This window comes from Pongo abelii, chromosome 14 (genome assembly GCF_028885655.2).
Source record: "Pongo abelii isolate AG06213 chromosome 14, NHGRI_mPonAbe1-v2.0_pri, whole genome shotgun sequence".
Classification (NCBI taxonomy): Eukaryota; Metazoa; Chordata; class Mammalia; order Primates; family Hominidae; genus Pongo; species Pongo abelii.
The window spans coordinates 115,012,626-115,039,704 of NC_071999.2; the positions used below are offsets into that span (position 1 = coordinate 115,012,626).

At 39.5% G+C, this 27,079-nt stretch overlaps 1 protein-coding gene across 8 annotated transcripts in view; it reads left to right on the forward strand.

Moving 5' to 3' along the window:
• MYO16 (myosin XVI) overlaps positions 1–27,079 on the forward strand; it is a 717,368-nt gene that overhangs the window by 269,593 nt on the left and 420,696 nt on the right. For all 8 annotated transcript variants that reach the window (XM_054529223.2, XM_054529222.2, XM_054529219.2 and 5 more), the window contains one exon: positions 26,449–26,557. In XM_054529223.2, coding sequence (XP_054385198.1) covers positions 26,449–26,557 — 109 coding nt within the window. The remainder of the gene's footprint in view (positions 1–26,448; positions 26,558–27,079) is intronic.

Here is a 27,079-nt window from a genome sequence, read left to right on the forward strand (position 1 = left end):
GAAACTCCTTTAGTCATTACAGAAAGAAGTATAAGCACTTTCAATGCCATATGTTCTCACTCATATGTGGGGACTAAAAAAGTGACACTCCTGGAGGCAGACAGTAGATTGGTGGTTCACAGAGGCTGGGAAGGGGAAGAGGAAGGAGGACATGGCATGAGAACTGTTTGTTTGTACCTGTTAATCAATCTCTTTTTATCTTCTCTCCCACCCTTTCCAGCCTCCGGTAGCCACTATTCTACTCTCTACCTCCTTAAGATCAACGTTTTTAGCTCCCACATATGAGTAAGAACAGGTGATATTTGTCTTTCTGTGTCTGGCTTATTTCACCGAATAATTTCACCTAATATAATGACCTGTAGTTCCATCCATGTTACTGCAAATGACAGGGTTTCATTCTTTTTTGTGGTTGAATAATATTCCATTGTGCACTTGTGCACACATGCACCACACACACCATTTTTTTCCATTTATCTGTTGATGGATACTTAAATAAGGAAACCAATAAAGGAGAGAGAGAGTAAAGGGTTTCGGGGCTCCAGGCCAAGTGCATCCTACAGTGACCTTTACAGACTGTGCCTAGAACTTGCCTGCTGAGCCCAGCATTGCCCAGAGCATTGGGATAAGCTCATCTGACCTTGGCCCTTCCCAACACACAGAGACCCGGCGGGGCTCTGATGTCTTATGCAGTCCTAAGAGGTAGCCAGAGTACACAAGATTCCGCAAACAGATTCGATCATGGACACTAAAAAAGAAAAAGAAAAAAAAAAAACTCTCTTACAAAGATGGTGCGCCATAAAATGCAGATAAAAGCTGAGCAAACTTATTAGTGAAGCCGAGGGGGAGAAAGAACACCTGTTATCATTTCTGTTACCATCTATGCACAGGGTTTAATAGGTAGTGAGAGTATAGGAGGGCAGCGTGTTGGAGACTTTCAAACTCAGATTGGGAAGAATGACATGGAAAGTCACCAATAAAAGGAAAATCTTCACAAAAACAGGTTTCAAGAAGGCATCCACTTGAGTCTCCTCTCAAAGTGAAATGACATTTGACCTGAATATTGTTACCCGAGTTTACACAGGTAGTAAAATCTGAGGGCTGGGATTCACTGAGGGATCGTCTATTTCCAAAGGTCATGTTTGTCCTCACCTCCACCTTCTCTCTGTTCTGTTGCCTTCCTTTTGCTGGTTGATACTGATGGGGATTATTTTGTAAATTTAACTAGTCTCTTCTGGTAAGCTGTAAACATTTTTTAATTGTATGCATTTATGGAGTACAAGTACAGTTTTGTTACATACATTGATTTCATAGTGGTGAAGTTGTGGCTTTTAGTGTATCCATCACCTAAATAGTTTAAATTGTTATTCGTTAGGTACTTTCCTATCACCTAGTCCATACCTTTACAAGCCTCCAATGTCTATCATTCCATACTGTATGTCCATATGTACACATGAATTAGCTCCCATTTATAAGTGAGAACTTGTGGTTTTTGACTTTGTTTCTGATTTGTTTCACTTAAGGTAGTGGCCTCCAGTTCCATCCATGTTGCCGCAAAAGACACGATTTCGTTTTTTTTGTGGCTGAGTAGTATTCCATGGTCTATAAATACTACATTTTCTTTATCCAATAGTCCAGGAATGGACACTCAGGTTGATTTCATGTCTTCGCTATTGTGAATGGTGCTGCAATAAACATATAAGGGCAGGCATCTTTTTGATATAATTATTTATTTTCCTTTGGGAAGATACCAAGTAGTGGGATTTTTGAATCAAATCGTAGTTCTGTTTTGAGTTCTTTGAGAAATATCCATACTGTTTTCCATAAAAGTTGTACTAACTTACATTCCCCAAGGTGTAAAATTCCCTTATCTCTGCATCCTCACCAATATTTTTTTTAACAATAGCCATTCTGACAGGAGTAAGATGATATCTCTTTGTGGTTTTGACTTGCATTTCTCTGATGATTAGTGATGCTGAGCATTTAAAACTGAAAATGTCTCGAAGGTGGCTTCTTTGACTTATAGTTCTTATACCACATTTGCTTTCTCATTTGAGAACAGCTGATGATAAAATATGGAGGAAAACCTCAAAAAATGCAATAACATTCTGGAATTTTAGAATTTGGCAGGGATCTTGTCCTGTTATCTCATTTAAAGAGAGACTTGAACTGTCCCAGTTAAAACAATGTTTAGGGGCTAGGTTTGGAGAAGAGCCTACGTCTTAACCTACGAGAGCACCATTGATAGATGTGGTCTTTGCATTCTGAGGGGTATACCTCTTTCCCATGGCAGTCAAATTTACCGGCTTTTCAAAAGTCCCAACTTCTGGATTAACATAAACACCAATTAATATTTTAGAATAAGAAATTAGTCCACAATGCATTGTAAGAAAGTCTCTAATCTTTCTCTCAAATTCAGGACAATACTGGAAACATTATTTTCCCAAATAACTCCAGTTAAATTATGATATGAATTCTTTAATTTATTCATTCTTTTAACATCACATATTCTTTATTGAGGGTCTGCTATGAGCCAGGAACGATGCTTGCTCTTGAGAGTACAGGAGTAACAAGGGAACATGGTGCCTGTCTTAAACATTGATATACTTATGTGGTATACTAGTTCATGGAATGGTATATACTCACTAATGCATTTCTACAAATATTTTTATGCACATCATGCATAAAATCTCAACTTTCAGTGAGTTCTGTGATGGAGTAAGTAAACAATACTATAGAAACTCACATGCGGGATGCCTCACCTAGTCTAACAGACCCTGAGAGCAGTGTGGAGTAAGATTGCAGGGGAAATCTGCAGGTTCCGTCCTTGCAAGAACACTGCATAAAATCCTGGAAAGTGATTGTGGTGTTCAGAATGGTGATGAAGGAATTGAAGAAAATATTCATGACAGAATTTGGAGTTGAAACCAATAGTAATATTGATATTTTAATATAGATGTTAAAGAAGATGGAGGGCGAGTTTAAGAATGACTCCCAGCTGGGAGGGATGGTGCAGTTTACCAAGAAAGCAAACACCAGTAACGAAATCTTTTTATGTGAGAGGGCCACGAGTTCCTTTTAGGATGTGTTAGGGTCAGGGTCCCTAGGAGACATCCACTTTGAGAAGTCTAAGAGGCAGCTGGTCCTGGAACTCAGGGGAGAGAGAAAAGGCATTGTGTGTGTGTGTGTGTGTGTGTGTGTGTGTGTGTGTGTGTGGTGTCCTGGAGTAAATCAGATTAACCCATGAAAATGTCTAATCTGAAATAAGAAAGAAAATTTGAGATAGTCCAAAGTAAACCAATTAAGAGATTTTTCGAGAAAAAGGCTACAAAAAAGAACGATAAGGAGAAACTCGATTCAAAAGGAAAGCCAGATGTTTGTATTGTCATGAAAGTCAAGAGAAAATAATTTGAGAGTTTCTTTGTGGAAATGGGAGTGGTATCATTCCAGGAGAAGCTAGCCATTCCAGCACAGAGACACAAACTCTAAAATAAAGTTGCCAACTGCAACTTCAGCACAAACATGAAGACAGATTCAACTTTGTGTGCTTTCTCCCTCCTATGTACATACATTTTACTGTGTGAAACATTATAATAGGAAAAGAGTATTTTAGACTAAAGAAAGAAAAAGAAATATATGTATTGTGCCATAATGTGATAGAGATAAATTACACATTCAGGACATCAATGCAAGACATTGAGAGACAGAAAATATCAACTGCTCATATTTTTAATTTGTTGGTAAACAGACCTGGAAAAGGCCGCATATCCTCAGAGCAGATATAGAGTGTCTATATTAGAAAAATATGCTTTGTGAAAAGCAGAGTAAACAACAGACTGCTATTGAAGAATAATTAAATGAATTATTAATGAAGTAAGTGGGCACTGGCTGGTTTCATTCAAGGCTTTAGTCAATAAATAAATAAATACCAAATACTTACCTGTGGTGTATATCAGGGGAGATGACTGGCTTAGTAGGAAATGCAATATAAATGACTCAAAATTATGTTGAATTTAGCCTAACAATATGGGGCTCTTTACCAGCCCTGGAACCCATGATTTCTTGTCTTAGCTTTTTCTCAGAAGCACTTACTCAGTAGACTTCCTTGTGAAATTGTATCTTTTAATTGGATGGTTGACCTTTAATTATATTCTGGCCATTAATTGATTCAAATGTCACTCAAGCTGGCTCCCCAGACAATCATTCGCTTGTCTAAAGTTTTACTCCTCACCTCTGAATTTAGTAGATTTGAAACTTGAAACTATATCACAACAGAACAGTCATACACTTTCATCTTGTTCCACAGTTTTGTTCATTTTGAGAAATGTTTTCTCAATATAAATATAACATGTTTATTACAGAAAAATACCTAAACATACAAATAATACAATTTAGAATCACAAATAATTTCATCACATAGAGATAATTATTGAATCTTTTGATGTATTTCTTAGTCTCTCTCCACTCTCCCTCTTCCACACACATAGGTAAATCATACAAAAAGTAGGTATCATGCATATCTGTATAGCCTATCCTTTCATATGCATTTTCTGCACTTCTCCAGGCTTTAAGATTTTCTTCTCAACACGATTTTTAACAGTATGCAGTTGCATTATATAAATATCACTAATTAAGTATTGTTAATTAATAATTTTTCACTACTTTTATATACATTTTTACTACTTTTTTCTAATGTTATTACACTATTCTGACAAAACTATTTTCGCACATGGTGTTATTTCACTTCAGATTTTTATCTGTCATACATACCCACGTTCTAAAAGTCAGGTCATCCCCAGAGCTTGTTGGAAAATAGTAATACTCCCTTCAGTGCTTCCCTTCTGAATTTTGTTTCTAGATACAGTAACTTTCAACTCTTTTAGGTGGTTCTCCTGGGTTTTTTACTCATTTTACACTAAATAATTATGCTTCTGTTGCTACACCATGACTTTCTGTCTGCAGCATGGAGGATGGGATGGATGGCTCTGTTCACACATCTCATCGCCATCAGATACACACGCTTTGCCCGGGGACCCATCCTCCCGTTTTCACCATGGCAGACGTTTTACTGTCAATATGTGGGGACTTCTGAGTATGACTGTAAATCCTCTTTGCACCCTACTCACTTAGGATTATTCCCTTTTGTTACCTTTTCTTTCTTACCCATTTAGTTTTGTTATTTAGTGTGGAAGCGTGTCCCACATCACTATTTATGTTTCCTGAGGTCATAAGTACTGACCTCCAGAAGTTTACTAAGGGAGCTTTAGGAATGTGTTCAATATATAATTCAACTGCTATAAGATTTTAAATGGCTGTAATAAAGGTTTTACATTTTTATGACCATAAAAATGTGTAGTCACAAACATCTCAAAGTATATTTTAGTCATTTATTATGGATAAAATTATTATTTATTAGGGCTTGGTATATAGTTCCTTAATGAATAAATGGACTCCCCAACCATATAACCTCCTACATTATCTGCCAAAAATCTAGAACCTAAAGGAATACTGTGTGCTTCTAGTTTTTTCTCCGTGAAAACGGTGGGAACCTGTGGGAAGTCTCTGTTGGAGACCAGAGAGGCATGACTCTGCTCATTCCCCTGCACTTCTTGATCACGAACAGAAGGAAGCTCAGCAGTTATCCGGTTGATTTGACTCAAGTACGATAGAGATAGCCTGTCCTGAGATGTTGATTCGCTGCTGGTTATCAAGAATAATTCCCTCGTTTTTTTCTGCGGGTGCACATGCTACCTGGCAGCCTCTCCCCTGACTGCCATGGGGCCTTCAACTGTGACATGTGTCATCTGAGCTTTGGGAAAAGAGATAGCAGTTCAATGGCTTTGGGTAGAGAGGTTTAAGCATTTCTTTACCAGTTCCACTTAGTGGCTTAAGTTTCAGAGCAAGGGGTGTTGCTTTCAGAACGACCCTTATAAAATTGCATTCGTATCAATTGCCTACATTGACAACAATAAAGAATGTAACATTTTACAAGGCAGAGAGGGTAAATAGCACCCAACAAGATGTGCGTCTGTTATTCCTGACTGCATTTGGTTGCCTTTTGGGGTCTTTGTCTAATATTCATTTTCAGTCATTTTCAGGGTTTTTCTTTTAGAGACTCATGGGTTTGCTTGTCTTTTTATGAAAACAGTTTGCTGGCTTTGGCCTGATTCATTTGAAGGTTTAACAGCTCTTTGGAGTTTGTCCTTGAAGATAAAGGGCAGAGCTGTGAAAAATGCTCTTTTCATTCTCACAGATTTGGTTGTAAGCAATAGAGAATGCTCCGCAGTGCTTTTCTGGGTGAGTAGCTGGGATATACACTTTAAAAACTGCCTGGAAATAGATAAATTGAATACATGTTCTGGAGATGTCTTTCAGAGGTACCTGCAGGTTTCTACTTGGACTTCCATAAATATATTTTGTTCTTGTTCTATCTGGGTATTTTTTTTTTAGACGGAGTCTCACTCTGTCGCCCAGCCTGCAGTGCAGTGGCAAGATCTCTGCTCACTGCAAGCTCCGCCTCCCGGGTTCACGCCATTCTCCTGCCTCAGCCTCCCGAGTAGCTGGGACTACAGGGGTCCGCAACCATGCCTGGCTAATTTTTTGTGTTTTTAGTAGAGACGGGGTTTCACCGTGTTAGCCAGGATGGTCTCGATCTCCTGACCTCATGATCCACCCTCCTTGGCCTCCCAAAGTGCTGGGATTACAGGCGTGAGCCACCATGCCCGGCCGTATCTAGGTATTTTTTAAGAAACAGATTTATAAAGGGCACTTTTATACATCTCAGGGCATGGTGCATTTTTTTCAATAAAGGTAGTGATATAGGGCGTTCTGTTATTTGTTCTGGTCTGGTGTAAACTCTGCACTAGAAATTGTTAACATGGTTGGGCCTCAGTATTCTGGGAATACCATTTTACGAGCATTTCTTGCCTTTAACTGAAATTATGTTATTTCCCCATTGCCAGTTTTGTTAAATACATTGCATGGTAAGAGTGAAGAGAAGAAGGCAGGTAATCAAACTAAATCTACTGCCTTTGACATTTGCTAGAGCCATAGGTTGAACATTTTCCATTCTCCCTTCCTATTTTATTCCAATATGTGTTTTTCAGAATATGAATTTTTACACTTAGCCCCAAAGTGTGCAGTCAGAGAGGAATGTATATATATACATACGTGTATATATATATACGTGTATATATATATACACGTATGTATATATATACACGTATATATATATACGTGTATATATATATTATATATACACGTATATATATATACGTGTATATATACACGTATATATATATACGTGTATATATATATATATAAAATCAGGAACTAATATATTAGTTCATGATTGTCTTTGCAAAAATACGCTTTAATATGGTATTCTTTCCCTTACAACTGTTTTATTCATGTAGCAACAATTTGTTAGCTGAGTACTATATTGCCAAGTAATGGGCTGGGTATTTCATGGGCTAATACTGACCATTTACTGCAATATGCATTAAATACTCACAGTTGTCTCTAGTTTGCAAATAGAAGCATGGAGTGAAGTGATTTGCTCCGATTGCAGAACCAGCGAGTAATAAACCTGAGATTCCAGCCCAGGCTTCTAAGACTCCAAGCCTTATTTCTTTTCACTATACCATGTGGCATCTTCTCCCTCTTTTCCTCTCTGTCCGTTTGAATCTTTTCCTACCACCCCTGGCTCCAGCACTCCTCGGCTCCTTTGTGTTCCTATTACTCAGCTCTTGGAGTTTCAATATTCCATTTTCTAATAGTTTCATCAGCCTACTGCCTTGATGAACGCAAGGTAGTAGAAAATACAAGATTAAACTGTTATGAGCTGCTTCCATGTAGGAAGCCTCACTTAGACTTCTTGCTCTCTTCTAAATAGCTGTTTCTTTCTTTGGGGTCTGCATTTCTTATAGAATGGCAACATTTGTTGTTTAATTAATGAGACTCCATGAATAGCTGAGCAGTGAATATTGTTGCATTTCCAAAACACAGAATAATTTTGGTCAAATTAATTTGAAAATATAATATTTGAAGAGATCTGAAACTACTTTTGTAAGTTCAGGGCTTTTCCGAGACCTTAATATGCTAACATGCTCCAAAACCTTATAGGACACAGACATAGTGTAAAATATTTTCCAATATAGATCTTTGAATGAGTTTTAATAAAACAATTAATGTGATGCATTTGATGACCATATTTGAGGAAAACATAATGAAAATGAAGTTAAATTATATTAGTCTTTTATGGTTTATAATATCTGAACACTCAGCCATTCCAAACAGCTTGGGCTTAAAATTGACAAATACTTTTTAATATTAGTAACAAGCACAACCCTAATGTTTAAATAAATAGCCAAAACCCTTGAACAGATAATTTATGAAAGAAGAAATCAAATGGCCATGAACATGTGAAGAAATAGGTAGCTTTTCCTGGAATTAAAGATGCTAACTAAAAACTGTTCTAATATATTATCAGTAATAGAAATATATTAGTTAATATTATTAATAATGTATTTATTCACTTACAGTTATTTCCTCAGCACCCAAAGGATATTCTCTCACAGATCTTGCAATCCAGGAGGGTATATTATCAGTTAGTAAACATATGTGTGTTTAAAACATTGGATAGTAACCATCGCTGGGAGGAAATCAGAACGGTAAGGGAATATGAAATGAGGTGTGAGGGAAAGAAGCTCTTGGGCAAGTGGCTCTAGGAAGAAGCTGTAAAGGAACAAGCCATTCCAAGACACCCTTGGTGGCACCAGGATGGCCCAGAGAGGTTGAGACAGAAGGGACAAAGTGGGAGCCACGTGTGTGAGGGACAGGAGAAGATCTGTGTGGCCAGAATGGAGCGCGCTAGAGGCTGGTGGAAGTGCGAAGTTCTGAGAGAGGGTTGGGAGCAGAAGGCTGAATCCACAGGGACACTTGGAAATCAAGGGAAAGAGGGGAGCTTTCATTCTGGTGTTCATGGTGGATTTTGACTGAGAGAGGGAGGCAAGGAAAAGTGTCTTTTAAAAATCCCTCTGTCTATTCTGTGAAAAATTAACTCTGCAAAAGATTTTGAGGTGGGGCTGCGGTTTTGATAAACTAGAAGCAAGTAAACCTGTTAAGTGACCACTAGAGCAATCTGAGCAAGACCAGGTGGTTCTGGAATAATGGATTAGAAAGAGAGTTGGTCGTATCTCATTGTGGTTTTGATTTGCATTTCTCTGATGGCCAGTGATGATGAGCATTTTTTCATGTGTCTTTTGGCTGCATAAATGTCTTCTTTGGAGAAGTGTCTGTTCATACCCTTGCCCACTTTTTGATGGGGTTGTTTGTTTTTTTCTTGTAAATTTGTTGGAGTTGATTGTAGATTCTGGATATTAGCCCTTTGTCAGAAGAGTAGGTTGCGAAAATTTTCTCCCGTTTTTTAGGTTGCCTGTTCACTCTGATGGTAGTTTCTTTTGCTGTGCAGAAGCTCTTTAGTTTAATTAGATCCCATTTGTCAATTTTGGCTTCTGTTGTCAGTGCTTTTGGTGTTTTAGACATGAAGTCCTTGCCCATGCCTATGTCCTGAATGGTATTGCCTAGGTTTTCTTCTAGGGTTTTTATGGTTTTAGGTCTAACATTTAAGTCTTTAATCCATCTTGAATTAATTTTTGTATAAGGTATAAGGAAGGGATCCAGTTTCAGCTTTCTACATATGGCTAGCCAGTTTTCCCAGCACCATTTATTGAATAGGGAATCCTTTCCCCATTGCTTGTTTTTCTCAGGTTTGTCAAAGATCAGATAGTTGTAGATATGTGGCATTATTTCTGAGGGCTCTGTTCTGTTCCATTGATCTGTGGTTAGAATGGCAATCATTAAAAAGTCAGGAAACAACAGGTACTGGAGAGGATGTGGAGAAATAGGAACACTTTTACACTGTTGGTGGGACTGTAAACTAGTTCAACCATTGTGGAAGTCAGTGTGGCGATTCCTCAGGGATCTAGAACTAGAAATACCATTTGAACCAGCCATCCCATTACTGGGTGTATACCCAAAGGACTATAAATCATGCTGCTATAAAGACACATGCACACGTATGTTTATTGCAGCACTATTCACAATAGCAAAGACTTGGAACCATCCCAAATGTCCAACAATGATAGACTGGATTAAGAAAATGTGGCATATATACACCATGGAATACTATGCAGCCATAAAAAATGATGAATTCATGTCCTTTGTAGGGACATGGATGAAATTGGAAATCATCATTCTCAGTAAACTATTGCAAGGACAAAAAACCAAACACCGCATGTTCTCACTCATAGATGGGAATTGAACAATGAGAATACGTGGACACAGGAAGGGGAACATCACACTCTGGGGACTGTTGTGGGGTGAGGGGAGGGGGGAGGGATAGCATTAGGAGATATACCTAATGCTAAATGACGAGTTAATGGGTGCAGCACACCAACATGGCACATGTATGCATATGTAACTAACCTGCACATTGTGCACATGTACCCTAAAACTGAAAGTATAATAATAATAAAAATTAAAAAAAAGAAAGAGAGTTGGTGAGAATGGTCAGATGTGATTCATCAGGAAGGAAAGAGGCGGCCAAACTCGCCGATTGATTTGACAAGTATGACAAGAGTGAGAACTCAAGAATTTCCTTGTCTGAGGCTAAGTAACTAGGTGGTTAATAAGTCAGTGAGGTGGAGGCACTGGAGCACTTAAGCAGAATGTATTAAGCACCCTAATAATTTTATGTGATTTGGTATAATAGTAATTCTAGTGATGGAAATGCTTTAAATGTGGTAAAGGGAAATGTTGCCTAGATTTATGTATAATAATGTTATTTATAATAGTGACGTGTAAAAATCAATATGTAAAAATAAAATGACTAAGTGAATTGGTATATAAATGTAATGGAATGTAGCATAGTAATTTAGGTACTGCCTAGTGACATGGGAAAGAAAATGTTGATGATAAACTACTAAAAAATGATGATATAAAACTATAGGCATGTAATGTTCTCAATTTATTTTCAATAAATGCACTCATTTAATGAATATGCATTGAATGCTTACAGCATGTCTCTGAACGCATAAAAAATAAACTCATTGAAATATTAATAGTATTTGCCTTTGACTGGAGAGATTACAAATTTGTTTTATTTTATTTTTACTGTCTTTAAATTTTCAGATAACTGTATTAATGTAATAATTTTGAAAGCTTTAAAAAAGTAATATTTTTATAAAAGCAAATTATATAAACTGGTAACTTTTCTAAACTTTCTGTAAAATATATATTAAATACATAATTTCCTCATTGGGATATTTTAAAATTATGAGGCATTCGTGCCTTTTAAAAAATCTGTGAACTCCTCCTCAGCAGTATCTCCCAAACTGTCACATCGGCCTCTCTGATCATGGCTGCTTGCATTTTCCAGTTCATGTCTTAAAGCTCAAAGTTACCACCTCGTAACTCTCTTTGGGGGCATGTACGTAGGAAAATGAAGCCACTGAGGAAATGATGTATTTATTCACTCACAGTTATTTCCTGAGCACCCAAAGGATATTCTCTCACAGATCTTGCAATCCAGGAGAGCCCAGGTGAGAAAATAAGAACCATTTCCAATATAAATTCCAACATAAAGAACTTTTCTCACATAATGACAACGACTACACATTTGAATGTGGTGAGATCAGCCCCTACCTAGACAACAAGTCTAGGTCATCCACTAACCAGAGACCCCTCTCACTGGTTACAAAACAAGTTTTCTAGAATAGAGTGAGCTATAGGCTAGTGGAAATGATGAGGTTGGAGAGAATGGAGTCCAGATGAAGTGGATACTTGTAAACCTCTAGTATCACAATGCAATTCCCTGTGTTATTAACATAAAAGCTTGCAAAATGCTAATGGCATATTTTCTGATCTAAAGTGTATATATTTAGGACTATAAAGGGAGGACTATAAAAAAAGAGGACTGTCCTCTCAGTGGGGAGAAGTAGGGCATAGAGGATAGTTCTCACTTTATCAGTCTATGTCTATATAGATATATACACGGGGGAAAGGGTAGTCCTCACTTTTTTCTACTAGTGCATGAATACAAAATTTGCTACGGAGAGAGAAAAACTATATAAGCATAAAACATCCACTCATAGAGCTTATTTTCTACTTTTCCTTTTATGTGAGATGCCAGCATTTATTTAGACTTTTTTTAGAGCAGTTTTAGGTTCACAGCAAAATTTGAGAGAAATTCCACACGTACTCCCTGACCCCACACATGCACAGCCTCGCCTGTTTCCAGCATCCCCACCAGAGTAGTTCATTTGTTACAACTGATGAACCTACCTTGACCCATCGTTATCACCCTAAGTTCATAGTTAACATTAGGGTTCATTCTTGGTGGTGCATATCTATGGATTTGGACAAGTACAATGACATGGATCCACCCGTACAGAAATTTGCAGAGCGTTTTTACTATCCTAACAACCCTCTGTGCTCTGTCCATGATCACCACCCAACCCATCTCCTGACAATCACCAAGTGATCTTTCTATTGTCTCCATAGTTTTATCTTTTCCAGAATGCTATATGCTTGGAATCATACAATGTTTAGACTTTTCAGATTGGCTTTTTTTTCACTTGGTAATATGCATTTAAGGTTTCTCCATGTCTTTTCGTGGCTTCATAGCTCATTTTTGTATAACTGTGAATACTATTCTAATGTCTGGATGTACCACGGTTTTATTCATTTAGCTACTAAAGGATATCTTGGTTGCTTCTAAGTTTTGGCAGTTATAAATAAAGCTGACACAGACATCTGTGTGTAGGTGTTTGTGTGGATGTAAGTTTTCAACTCCTTTGGGCAAATACCAAGGGGCACGATTGCTGGGTCATGTAGTAAGAGTAGGTTTACTTTATAAGAGATTACCAGGCTGGCGTGGTGGCTCATGCCTGTAGTCCAGCACTTTGGGAAGATGAGGAAGGGATTGCTTGAGCCCACAAATTAGAGACAAGCTGGCCCAACATGGTGAGACTCAGTTTCTGCAAAAAAAATATTACATAGAAAGAAATAGCCGAGCATGGTGGTGCACACCTGTAGTCCCAGCTACTTGGGAGGCTGAGGCAGGAGAGCCAGGGAGATTTAGCCTGCAGTGAACCATGATAGCACCACTGCACTCCAGCCTGGGCAACAGAGCAAGACCCTGTCTCAAAAGAAAGAGAAAAGAAAAGAAATCACCAAACTGTCTTCCAAAGTGCCTGTACCATTTTGCATTCCCACAAGCAATGAAAAAGAGCGTCTGTTGCTCCACATCCTCACAAGCATTTGGTGCCATCAGTGTTCTATATTTTGGCCATGTTAATAGGTATGTGGTATTGAAGGAGACTAAAGAGAAAGGACCCTGAATGCAATGGGTGATCCTGAATTACACCCTAAGCCTTGGGAAAAAAAAAATGCTACCAAGGGCATACTTGGAAAAAAATAATGAAATTTGAATATTAACTGTGGTTTAAGTAATTCAACATGTTAATGTTGAATTTTCTGGTTTTGATAACTGTTGTGTAAGAGAATAACCTTGTTCTTATAAAATACGTACTAAAATATTTAGGGATAAAGAAGCATGATGCCTGTAACCCACTTTCAAGTAGTTCAAAAATTGTGCGTGTGTGTCGAGGGAGGATAAAAAAGAAAAAGGAGGAGGAGAGAGAACATGAACAAAAATAGGGGAAAATATAAATGACGGGTGAGTTTGGATGTCTTAGGCTGTTTGGGCTGTTATAACAAAACACTATAAACTGGGTGGCTTATAAACAACAGAACCTTATTTCTCACAGTTCTGAAGGCTGGGAAATCCAAGATCAAGTGCCAGATTCGATGTTTGGTGAGAGCCCACTTCCTAGTCTTCATAGTTGGCTGTCTTCATACTGTATCCTTACATGGTAGAAAGGGCAAGGGAGCCCTTTAGGGTCTCTTTTATAAAGGCACCAATCTGAATCCTGAGAGCTTCACCCTCATGACTTGACCATCTTCCAAAGGCCCCACCTTCTGACATCATAATCCTGGAAGTTAAAATGTTAGCATATAAATTTGGGGCAGTATCTCTATATATGTAAACATATAGTCCATTGTATTAGATAAAGAGTATTGTGATAGTTTCTTAAGGTTGCCATAATAGAATACCACAAACTAGGTGGCTTCAAACAATAGAAATTTATTGTCTTATAGTTTTGGAGGCTAGAAGTCTGAAATCAAGGTGTCAGCACTGTGATTCCTCTAAAATCTCTAGGGGGACTCCCTCTCTCACATCTTCAAGATCTTGGTAGCCCCAGGTCTTCCTCAGCTTGTGACAGCATCACCCCAATCTCTGCCTTCATCCTCATGTGGCTGCCTTCCCTCTGTGTGTGTGTCCTTTTTCAAATTTCTCTCTTCTTACAAGGATACTAGTCAGATTGGATGAAGGCCCATCCTACTCCAGTGTGACTCATCTTAACTAATTACATCTGCAGTGACCCTATTTCCAAATAAAGCCACATTCATAGGTACTTGGGAGTAAGGCTTAAATATATCTTTCAGTTCAAACCATAGCAGGTACATAGGGGTTCTTTGTATTACTCTTGCAACTTTCCATAAATTTGAAATTATATTTTAAAAAGTTACCAAAATGTGTTAGCATGTAAAAAAAAAAGTAGGCTTTGTTTACTAAAATGCCATTAGATAGATAATTCGCACTTAAAATGTGATTATTCCAGCCTGGCCAACGTAGCAAAACCATGTCTCTACTAAAAAATACAAAAATTAGCTGGGTGTGATGGTGAGCGCCTGTAATCCCAGTCCTTGGGAGTCTGTGGCAGAAGAATCACTTTCACCTGGGAGGAGGAGGTTGCAGTGACCCGAGATTGCGCCACTGCACTCCAGCCTGGGTGACAGAGCGAGACTCTGTCTCAAAAAAAAAAATAAAAATAAATAACAAACAAAATAAAATGTGAGTATTAATGTGTTAGAGAACTATAACTAAATGAAACAATTGACAAGTATATTCTTTGAGATTAAATTGTTATATAACATAAACCAATAAATTCTTGGGGAAATATACACCTCTTGGTTCATATGCCATATGGCATGTGGTAAATTAAATTTCCATTTGTAGGGAATGATATATTTGAGTTTCATGTGGGGAATGATATATTTGAGTTTCATCTCCAACACTCCAGAAACATAGTTTAGGACAAATTGGAAGTTAAGCAGTCTTCCAGTTTCAATAATTAAACAAGAAATTCGCTCAGGGCTCACTGTAGGAACTATGCAGTCTTCAACTGCAGAAAATATTTGAGGGGTTGCATTGATTTTGCACATATAACATTGATTATTTCTCTGATGAAAATCAATTATGATGTGATTGATTTTTTTTTTCAGAGCCAAACTTAGAGACGTGCCTTACAGTCTATGTTGTACAACTACAGCATTTTTTGTTGAGCTGCATAAGGTTTTTCTTAATTTGGAATTACTTCTTTCACTAAGACAAAGGCTAATAAGTACTGTCAGTATGAGAAATTTCACATCTAGTGATTAGATGTAAGAATATATATTATGAAGATATTACATGTATGAGCACACGCATGTGCACAAACCCTTAAGGTTTAGGCTGTTAGTGGGCACCAAATATCAATATGTTCTCTTACATCATGAGAAAGTATATATGTTTCTCATTTATTCTCACTTTCAGTGTCCTTTTCACACACCCACTTCCTAATCCATATGTTCTTATAAAGTACAGCATTCAGTCGTTTAAAAATATTACTTAAGATTTAGAAAATGTAGAGTGATTGCTAACGCTGTTGTTCCTGTATTATGAAGTAAGTTTAGGCTTGGATATTTGTTTTATATTTGAAAATCTTCTCTAAAACCCTCAACTCTCCCTGCTTCTCATCCTCTCAAATAAAACAACCATGTGTACAGTCTAATACACATACCAGTACATGAAGTTAACATCAGTGTGAATGTTTAGTGTGGCTCTTCATTCTGTACAGAAAATATTGATCCATTTACTCAAGGAATCAATATGGACAGTGATTCAGGATCATTTTTCTCTCACTTTTTTTATTCATAGCTGAAAAATTATATACTGGAGTCTTTCTTCAGAGGAATGAAATTTGAAATGTAAAAAGAACATTTTTAAAAGATATTTTAAAATATCAAGTTTGTATTTTGGAAGAGAAAAATTATATTGTAGAACACATAGATTTTTTAATTCTCATTATAAGTAGGCAATGTCAAAAGAAATTATTGAATCTGATTGTTTTCATTTCACAAAATTTAGTAAATAGGTTCGCTATGCCTGAGTGGTTCAAAATGGAGTTTTGTTTTTTTTAAATAAAAGCTAACATAATACCTTATAAATGCTACTGATTCCTAACCTCATGGGTTATATCACCCTTGATATGCTGAAAACTAGATTTTCTGAGGTTTTCTGACATTTTGATGAAGTCTTGCTTTGCAACTCATCAGCTCCTTAGTTCCAGTGGGATCCATTACCAACTAAAATTGCACATTTACTTCTAAGTTAGCTGGACTGATAATAAAAATCAGCTGTGAGTCTTCTCAGTGGTGTACGCAGTAATCTTACTGTGCAGTAAAAGTAAGGAATCCTGAAATGAAATTAATTCATTCAAAGGGAAGAATTATGGTGTTTACACATGTGCCAGTGTGAGACATTAATCAAGTTTTCTAGGGCTCTTTGGAGTATTCGAAGCACGTCACCTTAGCTTTGTCCTCTATCATGCCTTTTTCCAGTGCAAAAATGGGTTTGAAATCCCTGAGTCTCAAAGGGGCAGGTTTTGCCTATAGAACTTCCGTGAATTGTTATAACGTGAGAAACAGCAAAAGCTTCACTTGCTGAAATATTTTACTCTAGCCTGCCAAGGAATCTACATTCCCAGCTTCAAAGAATCCCCTTTGTATCAAGGTGTTATCTCCAAATGCAAGTATTTTACACAATTGTGGGAAATATCATGGCCAGCTTTCCTAAGGACACTTACCTTTTTCACAACAGGGCATGGGAAGAGTCTATTTTTATTCATGGAGGAGAGACAGAGGACTCTGCACATAGCAAGAATTGGGAAGTCAGGGGCATCCAGAAAAAAGCATGGGAAACTAAGGCATAGATTACATAGAGAGATGGATACAGAAAGACACCACTGGCCTAGTCTAGAAGATTCCAGAGGCCCACTGTTAACACCATTCTACAAGCTCTAGACCTTTTGACCTCGGTTCACACCGCCTTGGTATAGTTAGCTACTTAACGAATGGCGGATGGCGGCTCAAGCTTCACCATAGGCACAGTAAGCATTTCTATTATTTCCTATATTCCTTAATGGAGTATTATGCCAGTGGGTGTTTGTCTGTACATGCCTGTATTCTTATCTGTAGCACTCCAATAAAACTGCTTCAAATAGGCGCCTACAATGCCCTCCTAACTTTCAATATCAGGAAAACTGGATAGTTTCAAAAAGACATGCTAGCCATTTTGCGGGCTGCACTATAGCCTGTTATCCAAAGCCTGATACAGAGCTATCCTTGCACCAGTAATATATTATCAAGACTTTTTATACTTTACCGGCATTAACCCATTTTATCATCACAACAACTCTGGGAGAATTAAAGACAGAGAGGGCAAGCAGTTTCTCCAAGGTCACATGACTGATAAGTTTTAAGCAGAGATTTGCACTGGATTTGTGTCCTTAAATGCTCAGCTATGCTGCCTCTGGTGGAGAACAGTGGGTGTATGCCTTGAGAGCATCGCAGACACAGAGTCTGTGTCTGTGGGTTAACACATTTGTTAAATGCAATAGCTAAGATAGGCTGTGTGTACCTAGAAGCCATGCAAAGTGCCATGAGTCTCCTGCATGCAACCTTTCCAAGTAGTGCTTATAATTAGTATAGCCTGCTTTTATCTCCGAGGAAACTGGGGCATAGAACCCTTAAGAATTTGCCCTAGGCCGTAAAGTTCATGAGGAGGGGCACCGGGATTGAATCTCAAACCATTAACTCTGTATCACCGTGCAATATTCACTTTCTAATAGAAAGGCACAACATAGGTACTAGCCAGTGTCCAGTAGAAGACAAAAAGTCCACCAAGGAAGGTAGTTTGAATAGGATGCATTTAATATTAAAATTATCTAATAAAGGTAGATTAATTACAAAGGCAGGGGGTAAAGGTAATGCTGAAAACTAACAGAACAACAGATATAGGAAGCAGCCGCTGTTTCCCACATCAGGGAGAGTATCTGGAAGAGACCCCTCAGGGATTGAAATGTAGACCCTTTTAGAGAGGATGTGGCTTTGGCCCCTGCCTGGTGGGGAAATTCACGGAGGCTGGTTCTGGCAATTAGGAAGCTATTGGCTAAGTGGCAGCAAACCTGGCTGGAGGGTGTGCACCGCTGGGTACCCACCACAGTGGGCAAGAACAAGAAGGAACATCCTGGGCCAGTGAGAGGAGCCCCGTCCTCCTGCAGTCCCTCTCCTCCCTCAACTGCCAGAGCCACCACTGTAAATCTGGAATCTCTTCTAAGTGGTCTGATGTCAGTGAATTAATATTCTGCCCTTGTTTGTCTAATGTTGTAAGAATCCATGTTTACCTATGTTCCCCACGTATGTAGGTATGTTAACATTTTTGCATACATACCTTCATACCTGGGGAGTGTCTCCTTCAGCCACAGAAGTAATATCTGCACCCTGCATCTGCTATTCCCATATTCTTCAGAGTTCTCCAGATTACATTCAGTAGTTATTTCCTTTTTAGTCATTAATTATTCATATCCAATCTCTCTTGTTAAAATTATCAGTGGAAATTCTGGCTCCTAGAGGAAGATATATGTCATATAAATGTAAAATCTTGCAGTTCTCTTGATGAGTCAGCTGCTTCCTCCAGAGTCCTAGTATTTACTTTCCCCAGACAATACTGGGATTTCACTCTAGGCATGAATCTAGCAGAAACAGGGGGTAGTTCCGGTGAGACTAGAAGAAAATAAGTACCCTCTTTCAAGGCATTTTTTCCAGGTGAAGTCATCACAGTTTTTAATTGAACAACAAGACATCTCCTCAGTCACAGGAGGTCAAGCTGCTTCCCCTGGTGAGGAAGACTCAGGGTGACTTGAGAGCTCAAGATTGTCTGTTTCATGGCCAGGCGCGGTGGCTCATGCCTGTAACCCAACACTTTGGGAGGCCAAGGCAAGTGGATCACTTGAGGTCAGGAGTTCAAGACCAGCCTGGCCAACGTGGCGAAACCCCATCTCTACTAAAAATACAAAAATTAGCCGGGTGTAGTGGTACGCACCTATAGTCCCAGCTACTTGGGAGGCTGAGGCAGGAGAATCGCTTGAACCCGGGAGGCGAAGGTTGCAATCAGCCGAGATCGTGCCACTGCTCTCCAGCCTGAGTGACAGGGCCAGACTCCATCTCAAAAAAAAAAAAACAAAAAAAAAAAACCCAAAACAAAACAAAAAGATTTTCTGTTTCACTGGAGTCTAACCGGATATTGCCATTTCAGGTCTCAGGACACTAGTCCATCGCAATTAACAAGAACTGTCAGAAAATAATTTGATAAGACAGTGAGTTCACTGGACATTGTACTTCAGCAACCAACACAATTACGTTAAATTTTGTGTTGAACAGTCAGCAATATGAACTCTCGATGTGAAAAATTCTTCCAAGGCTGGCATAGAACCTCTCTGGTTCTCCTATTATGACTTGAGCTTATGGTTAAAGGACTTGGCCTTGGCTTACCTGTTGTTTGTTTGTTTGTAAGACTTCCACTGCACTCGTGGGGGGAGTCCATGACACACCACAGTCCTTGTCATCATTATTTCTGCCATAATGTCTCAAGTGCCAGAGTCTTGGCCACTATGGCAGAAATAACTCCCAAGACACTTGCTTCAGTTTACCCTTCAGGACAGTCAACCACAGGTAACAGCTTGATTACCTTGATTATTTTAGTAATCCAAGCTGGGGTTTCCTAAGATCCTGTTTCCCACTGGCATGCACCTCAGCAGTGTACTCACACCAGGCTAACTACACCTCTTACCAAATCCTATCATTGAGGGCCTGGGACCGCCCCATTCTTGAAAGCCGTCTTGTTAGCATCCAGCCAGGATCTGGAATTACCACCAATCATTTGAAAAAGAAAGATTGACTATAGATAACTACTAACTAGTAAAAAAACAAACAAAACTATTTAATGTGATCAAGATAACTGAAGAATGCAGGAATAGCAGATTCAGGGAGCAGATACTGCTTGTGGGGCTGAAGGAGACAACTTGGGGGAGGAGCCTTCTTGGAAGTGACCCCTGTCCCAAGGCTGAGAGCCAGACCTCATTGGAGAGGGTGCAGCTGTGACCACAGGGTGGCCAGAAGCCTCAGGGAGGTGGCTCAGGCCTAGGCTGCAAGCAGGGAACAGGTACCAGCAAAATATGCTAGGAAGCTTCTTGCTGGGAGACTAATATAAATGGGTGGGCCATTTGCTAGGATACAAGAGAAACTTGCCATTGGGTTGCTAGGGAAACTCGCCCAGGGATGTGCGCCCCTGGGTCTCCCACACGCCAGTGACAAGGAGACCTGGGGCTCTCTGGCAAGAACCACAAGAAGCCCCTTCTTCCTGCTGTGTCCCTCCAGGGCCCTCTACTGACAGACCCAACACCGTTCCAGCTGGTAAAGGAGGACCCTCCAGAGGCCCAGCCCCAGGATCAACAAAACAGAGCAAAAAATGGGTGGACCTGGAGTTGATCCTTAATTGACGATGGGCACAACATGGAGCCTGAAATCATTTATTTCCTTTTCAAGTTTCAGGCTTTCTGATAGAGGCAAAGTACCTAGCCATAAATTGCAGAAATGCTTCATTGACCACGGATTACCATGGTGGGGTAAGAAGAGCAAAGCATCCTTTCCTTTTGTTTAAGTGTCATGTGTGGCAGCGCAAATAAACAGTAGCAATGTTGTTTTTCATTTTTTGTTCAGCCGAAGTTTGTGCCATCAGAATGGCAGTATGAGAAACGACCCCCTGGACTTAAAATTTAGAAGAAAAATGAAGATACATTAAAATTAGTGTGTATAGTTTAAAGAATGAAAGCAAGGCATTTTTTTTTTCAATGTTTGGAAAGTTAGTAATTACAGAAGACTGAAGAACATGAGCTCTCAGGTATGTTAGTCATAAAATTACTGACATCTGATTTAAAAAAAAAAAACAAAACTGCCCAGTGACCAACTCATTCCTTAGGCTTTTTGCATCTCTTCAATTAAACAAAGAAAGGGAAAAAGAAAAGGGAAGAAGAAAAAGAAAGAGAGGAAGGAAGGGAGAGAGAGAAGGAAAGAAGGAGTCTCTCACAAATATCTATCTGGAATGATTGAAGGTAGGTAAGATAAGTAGGAGTATAGTGATTTTGTAACTATATAAACCCTTGAAAATAAAGGTCAGAAAATTTAGTTAAAAAGAATTGCTATACAAATTATAATTCTTTGCCTCAATTTTTAACAATTTGCTTAAGTTCAGTTTTTGACTATTTTTGAATTTGTTTCAATAAATCTTTTCTAGCACCTCACATGCACCAGGCGCTATGGTAGGTGTTGGGAACAGAAAGGAGATGAAAACATGATCTGTGAGCAAGAAAGTTAGCAACTCTCAGAAAGGCCGGCTTCTATATTGGGAATAATATGAGGTAACTTAGCAGCACAGAAGAATGAGTGACTCACGAGTTGAAACTTCAGTAAATGACCCCAGCTAAATTATTCAGCCCCACGCTTCAGGTACAGAATTTCTCTAAAAGAGCCTGATGACTTCTTTAAGCACAGACAATATTCTTTCTAAGTGTACATCTCTTTCAATGCCAAGTTACTTTTCTATTTGTTTTGTTGTAATTAAGAATACATGACTCCTAATTGTATTCACCATCACCTGTGCCCAGGTGTTTCACATATATAGTATTTCACTGGGAACATTTATGAATTGGGAAGGATTCTCTACCACTGATAAGTGGAGTGCAGTAGATTTTACAATTAATTATTGAAAACAGTAATGGCATCCCTGCGGTTCTGTCTGTTGTTAATTGATTGTTTAGCAGTTGATATCTGAACAGGAACTGTCAGGTTTAAGTCCAGGTTCCAGCCCATGCTGAGGTCTGAGGGGAGTGGGTAGATGAATGGCAGATAGCTGAAAGAACACTAGGGAAGAGGGGCGACGTAGGTAGGTGAAATATGGCTTTATTCAGCAGCTCTCTCAGCAGCAGCTCTCTTACAGTTTGCTCTGTCTCAGCTGCTTGGTCCAGCCAACTCCCACGCACAGCTGCACGGATGGTTCTCCCTTGCCTTCAGAGTCAGCAGCTTAACTCTTTCTGTCTTTGGGTGTGAGCGAGCCAAGCTTGGTCCTGGCTCCCCTCTGTTCGTCTCCAAAGACAGAGAGCTCTGGCTCTTTTTCTGTCTTTCTCTGGGAGCAAGCATGCCTGATATGGTTTGCCTGTGTCCTCACCCAAATCTCAATTTGAATTGTATCTCACAGAATTCCCACTTGTTGTGGGAGGGACCCAGGGGGAGGTAATTGAATCCTGGGGGCCGGTCTTTCCTGTGCTGGTCTCATGAGAGTGAAGAAGTCTCATGAGATTTGATGGGTTTATCAGGGATTTCCGTTTTTGCTTCATCCTCATTTTCTCTTGCCACTGCCATGTAAGAAGTGCCTTTTACCTCCTGCCATGATTCTGAGGCCTCCCCAGCCATGTGGAACTGTAAGTCCAATTAAACCTCCTTTTGTTCCCAGTTTCAGTTTTGTCTTTATTAGCAGTGTAAAAACGAACTGATACAGTAAATTGGTACCAGTAGAGTGGGGCATTGCTGAAAAGATACCCAAAAATGTGGAAGCAACTTTGGAACTAGGTAACAGGCAGAGGTTGGAGCAATTTGGAGGGCTCAGAAGAAGACAGGAAAATGTGGGAAAGTTTGGAACTTCCTAGAGACTTATTGAATGGCTTTGACAAAAATGCTGATAGTGATATGAACAATAAGTTCCAGGCTGAGGTGGCCTCAGATGGAGTTGAGGAATTTATTGGGAACTGGAGTAAAGGTGACTCTTGTTATGTTTTAGCAAAGAGACTGGTGGCATTTTGCCCCTGCCCTAGAAATTTGTGGAACTTTAAACTTGAGAGAGATGATTTAGGGTATCTGGCGGAAGAAATGTCTAAGCTTCAAAGCATTCAAGAGGTGACTTGGGTGTTGTTAAAAGCATTCCATTTTAAAAGGGAAACAGCATAAAAGTTCAGAAAATTTGCAGCCTGATGATGTGGTAGAAAAGAAAAACCCATTTTTTGAGGAGAAATTCAAGCTGGCTGCAGAAATTTGCATAAGTGGCAAGGAGCCTAATGTTAATCCCCAACACAATGGGGAAAATTTCTCCAGGCCATGTCAGAGACCTTCATGGCAGTCCGTCCCATCACAGACCCAGACACCCAGGAGGAAAAAATGGTTTCATGAGCCAGGCCCAGGGTCCTCATGCTGTTTGCAGCCTGGGGACTTGGTGCCATATGTCCCAGCTGCTCCAGCCATGGTTGAATGGGGCCGATGTAGAGCTTGGGCCATGGCTTCAGAGGGTGGAAACCCCAAGCCTTGGCAGCTTCCATGTGGTATTGAGCCTGCAGGTACACAGAAGTCCAGAATTGAGGTTTAGGAACCTCCACCTAGATTTCAGAAGATATATGGAAACACCTGGATGCCCAAGCAAAAGTTTCCTGCAGGGGCGAGGCCCTCATGGAGAACCTCTACAGCAGTGCAAAAGGGAAATGTGGGGCTGGAGCCCCCACACAGAGTCTCTACTGGGCCATCCTCCACTACTGCCTAGTGGAGCTGTGAGAAGAGGGCCATCATCCTCCAGACCCCAGAATGGTAGGTCCACTGACAGCTTGCACCATGAGCCTGGAAAAGCCACAGACACTCAATGCCAGCTCGTGAAAACAGCCAGAAGGGAGGCTGAACCCTACAAAGCCACAGGGTGGAGCTGCCCAAGACCATGGGAACCCACCTTTTAGATCAGCATGACCTGGATGTGAGACTTGGAGTAAAAGGAGGTCATTTTGGAACTTTAAAATGTGACTGCCCTACTAGATTTCAGACTTGCTTGGGCCCTGTAACCCCTTTGTTTTGGCCAATTTCTCCCATTTGGAATGATTGTATTTACACAATGTCTGTACCAGCATTATATCTAGGAAGTAACTAGCTTGCTTTTGATTTTACAGGCTCATAGGCAGAAGGGACTTGCCTTGTCTCAGATGAAACTTTGGACTGTGAACTTTTGGGTTAATGCTGAATTAAGACTTTGGGGGACTGTTGAGAAGGCATGATTGGTTTTGAAATGTGAGGACATGAGATTTGTAGGGGCCAAGGGCAGAATGATGTAGTTTGGTGGTGTCCTCACCCAAATCTAAACTTGAATTGTATCTCCCAGAATTCCCACATGTTGTGGGACAGACCCAGGGAGAGGTCATTGAATCATGGGGGCCGGTCTTTCCCATGCTATTCTCGTGATAGTGAATAAGTCTCATGAGATCTGATGGGTTTATCAGGAGTTTCTGCTTTTGCTTCCTCTTCATTTTACTGACGCCTTGTAAGAAGTGCCTTTCGCCTCCTACCGTGATTCTGAGGCCTCCCCAGGCATGTGAAACTGTGAGTCCAATTAAACCTCCTTTTGTTCCCAGTTTTGGGTATGTCTCTATCAGCAGTGTGAAAACGAACCAATACAGTGCCTGTACAGTGTCAGCAGGCAACTATATGTTCTAGAGACAATAGTGATGTAGGGCCAAGGCATGGCCTTCCCATGTTTTGGCTACATGGCTGTGATAACAAGCAGTTATATGCCTGTGCTGTGCTCTAAACTCACTGAGTCACTCTGGATGTTTACCTCAGCCTGCCTGTCCTTGACCAAAGCACTGCCGTGTTCCTTACAGGAATGCAAAATCTTATTCTTGTAGCATGGAGACTAAAGGAAAAGAATCATTAGCAAAGTCTACTGAAGAATATCCCTGAAGTAAGGGTATTTTTTTCAAACTCGGAATAATTAAAATAAAACTAAATGCACTAACAAGATAATTTGAGTCTTGAGGACCTTAAAATTATAAAGGTCCTTAGATAAGTAAAACATCTGAAATATATGACTTGCTTTGTTCAGATAAAGTAATATCTTTACATGGTTATAAAAAATATAACATAGTACACTCAATATAGTGAGGTGAGAAACTCAACTTATCTTGGGGGAAAATGTTAAGATATGGAATATTTTACCACTTTAAGCTACTTTTTTGTTTGTTTTGGGTTTTTAAAAATAATATATTTAGAGCCGTTCTTTGGAAATCTGTGCAGACTTGCTAAAGTATAGAAAATCTCTTTGCAAATAAAGAATAATAGAAAAAACTCCAAATATTAACACATAAAATTTTAAATTTGAATCATGTTTTATGTAAAGTTATAAATTGGGATATAAGAACTATGCTAGTATTGCAACACAGAATGCTATTTTGTAAAAGGAACAGGGAAAATCTTTCCTTTGTCTGGCCTGAGTTTAATGACATGTTACTGGGAGGTGTGTGGGAAATCTTGGACAATGGGCATATGTTCACGCCATGCCCTAAAAGAAGTGATGTTAGCCATGCCTGATAAATTTTTATGGAGCTCATTAGGGAATATGGGGCAATGGAGACAATTCATGTGACTGATTTCTGAAGAGTGCAAGCAAATCTACCATTGTATTGAAGCTGAGATGGGCAAGGGGTGAAACAGGAGTGGTCAGAGGTGCTGGGCTGATGAAGGGACCCTGGAGGCTAAAACATGGAATGGCCATATTTAATACAGTCATCTCATTGAGATTTACAGATCATGCCTTTTGTTAGAAAATAGTTGCTGGAAAGAGAAAAATCAGCCTGTAGTCATTAACACAGGCCTTGATTAAAATGTCGTAGTGTAAGAAGAGCTCCCAGATGAGTTTCTGTGGAGAAAAAGGAGGTTAAAGATTTGATAGGACAGATTGGGGAACTTTGGCCAAAGTTCAGCTTGCTCCTTGAAGAGTTCTTTTAGAATCTTTGAAGGCATCAGACACCTCTATTATATTAGAAACAAGACAGGATATAGGGCAGCCAGCACAGAGGCAGCCACACACTAGAGATGCTGGGTTTAGCAAAGGGGTGAAGAGAGGCAGCTGGGGCCAAAGTTTTGCAAGGGTCAGTGGAAGGTTTTCAGAACGTTAGAGTCTCCACAAGTCATTTAATATACTTGTCTTAAAAAATAATTCAAGCTTCCTACCTGATTCCTCAGGGTGATATCTACCGTAGACTATTTCTGCATCTGTTTCCCAACTATGATTGAAGTGCAACTCCTAATCTGCTTTTAATTGGAACAGTATATATGATGTTATATTTTTTTCTTTTTATCTAGGCTGGAGCCAATGTCCTTCTCCAGGATGTGAATGGAAATATCCCATTAGATTATGCTGTAGAAGGGACAGAATCCAGCTCTATCCTGTTGACCTATCTGGATGAAAATGGTAGGCAAAAACTTTTAAAACCATAGGAAAAAATACATTGGGAGAATTGTAAGTGTGTATTCATTTTCACAGGTTTGCTTACATGATTTCTGATGGATGTAGTTTCCCCACGTGGTGTAGAAGATGGTATTTTTTCCCTCCAGCTTTCCATTGCTCTCACTGCACTGCGTTGTGGTTTTTTTTTGCAATGCTGGTTTTTTTGCAAGCCAGCAGAAATCTAGAGGCCAACAATGAAGGGACATTTTAACAGGCAACTGAAGTCCATAATTAGTGGGACTGGGTTTGTAATTATAATCTATTCTCCCCTGGGAGGGGAAGGGAAGTCAACCAACACAATTGAATTTTGAGCTAATGAGAACAAGGTCATCTGAAGTGTATTCTCTTAGAAGCAGGTGGTCCTAGCTGGAATTAGAGGCAAGGAAGTGAGGGCTTAAGTCAAGGACACTTGTCTGCAAATCGACCCTTTGTGACACTTAGAACACAAAGGTCATCAGAAGAAAGCCCTATGGCCATGATGCTAGC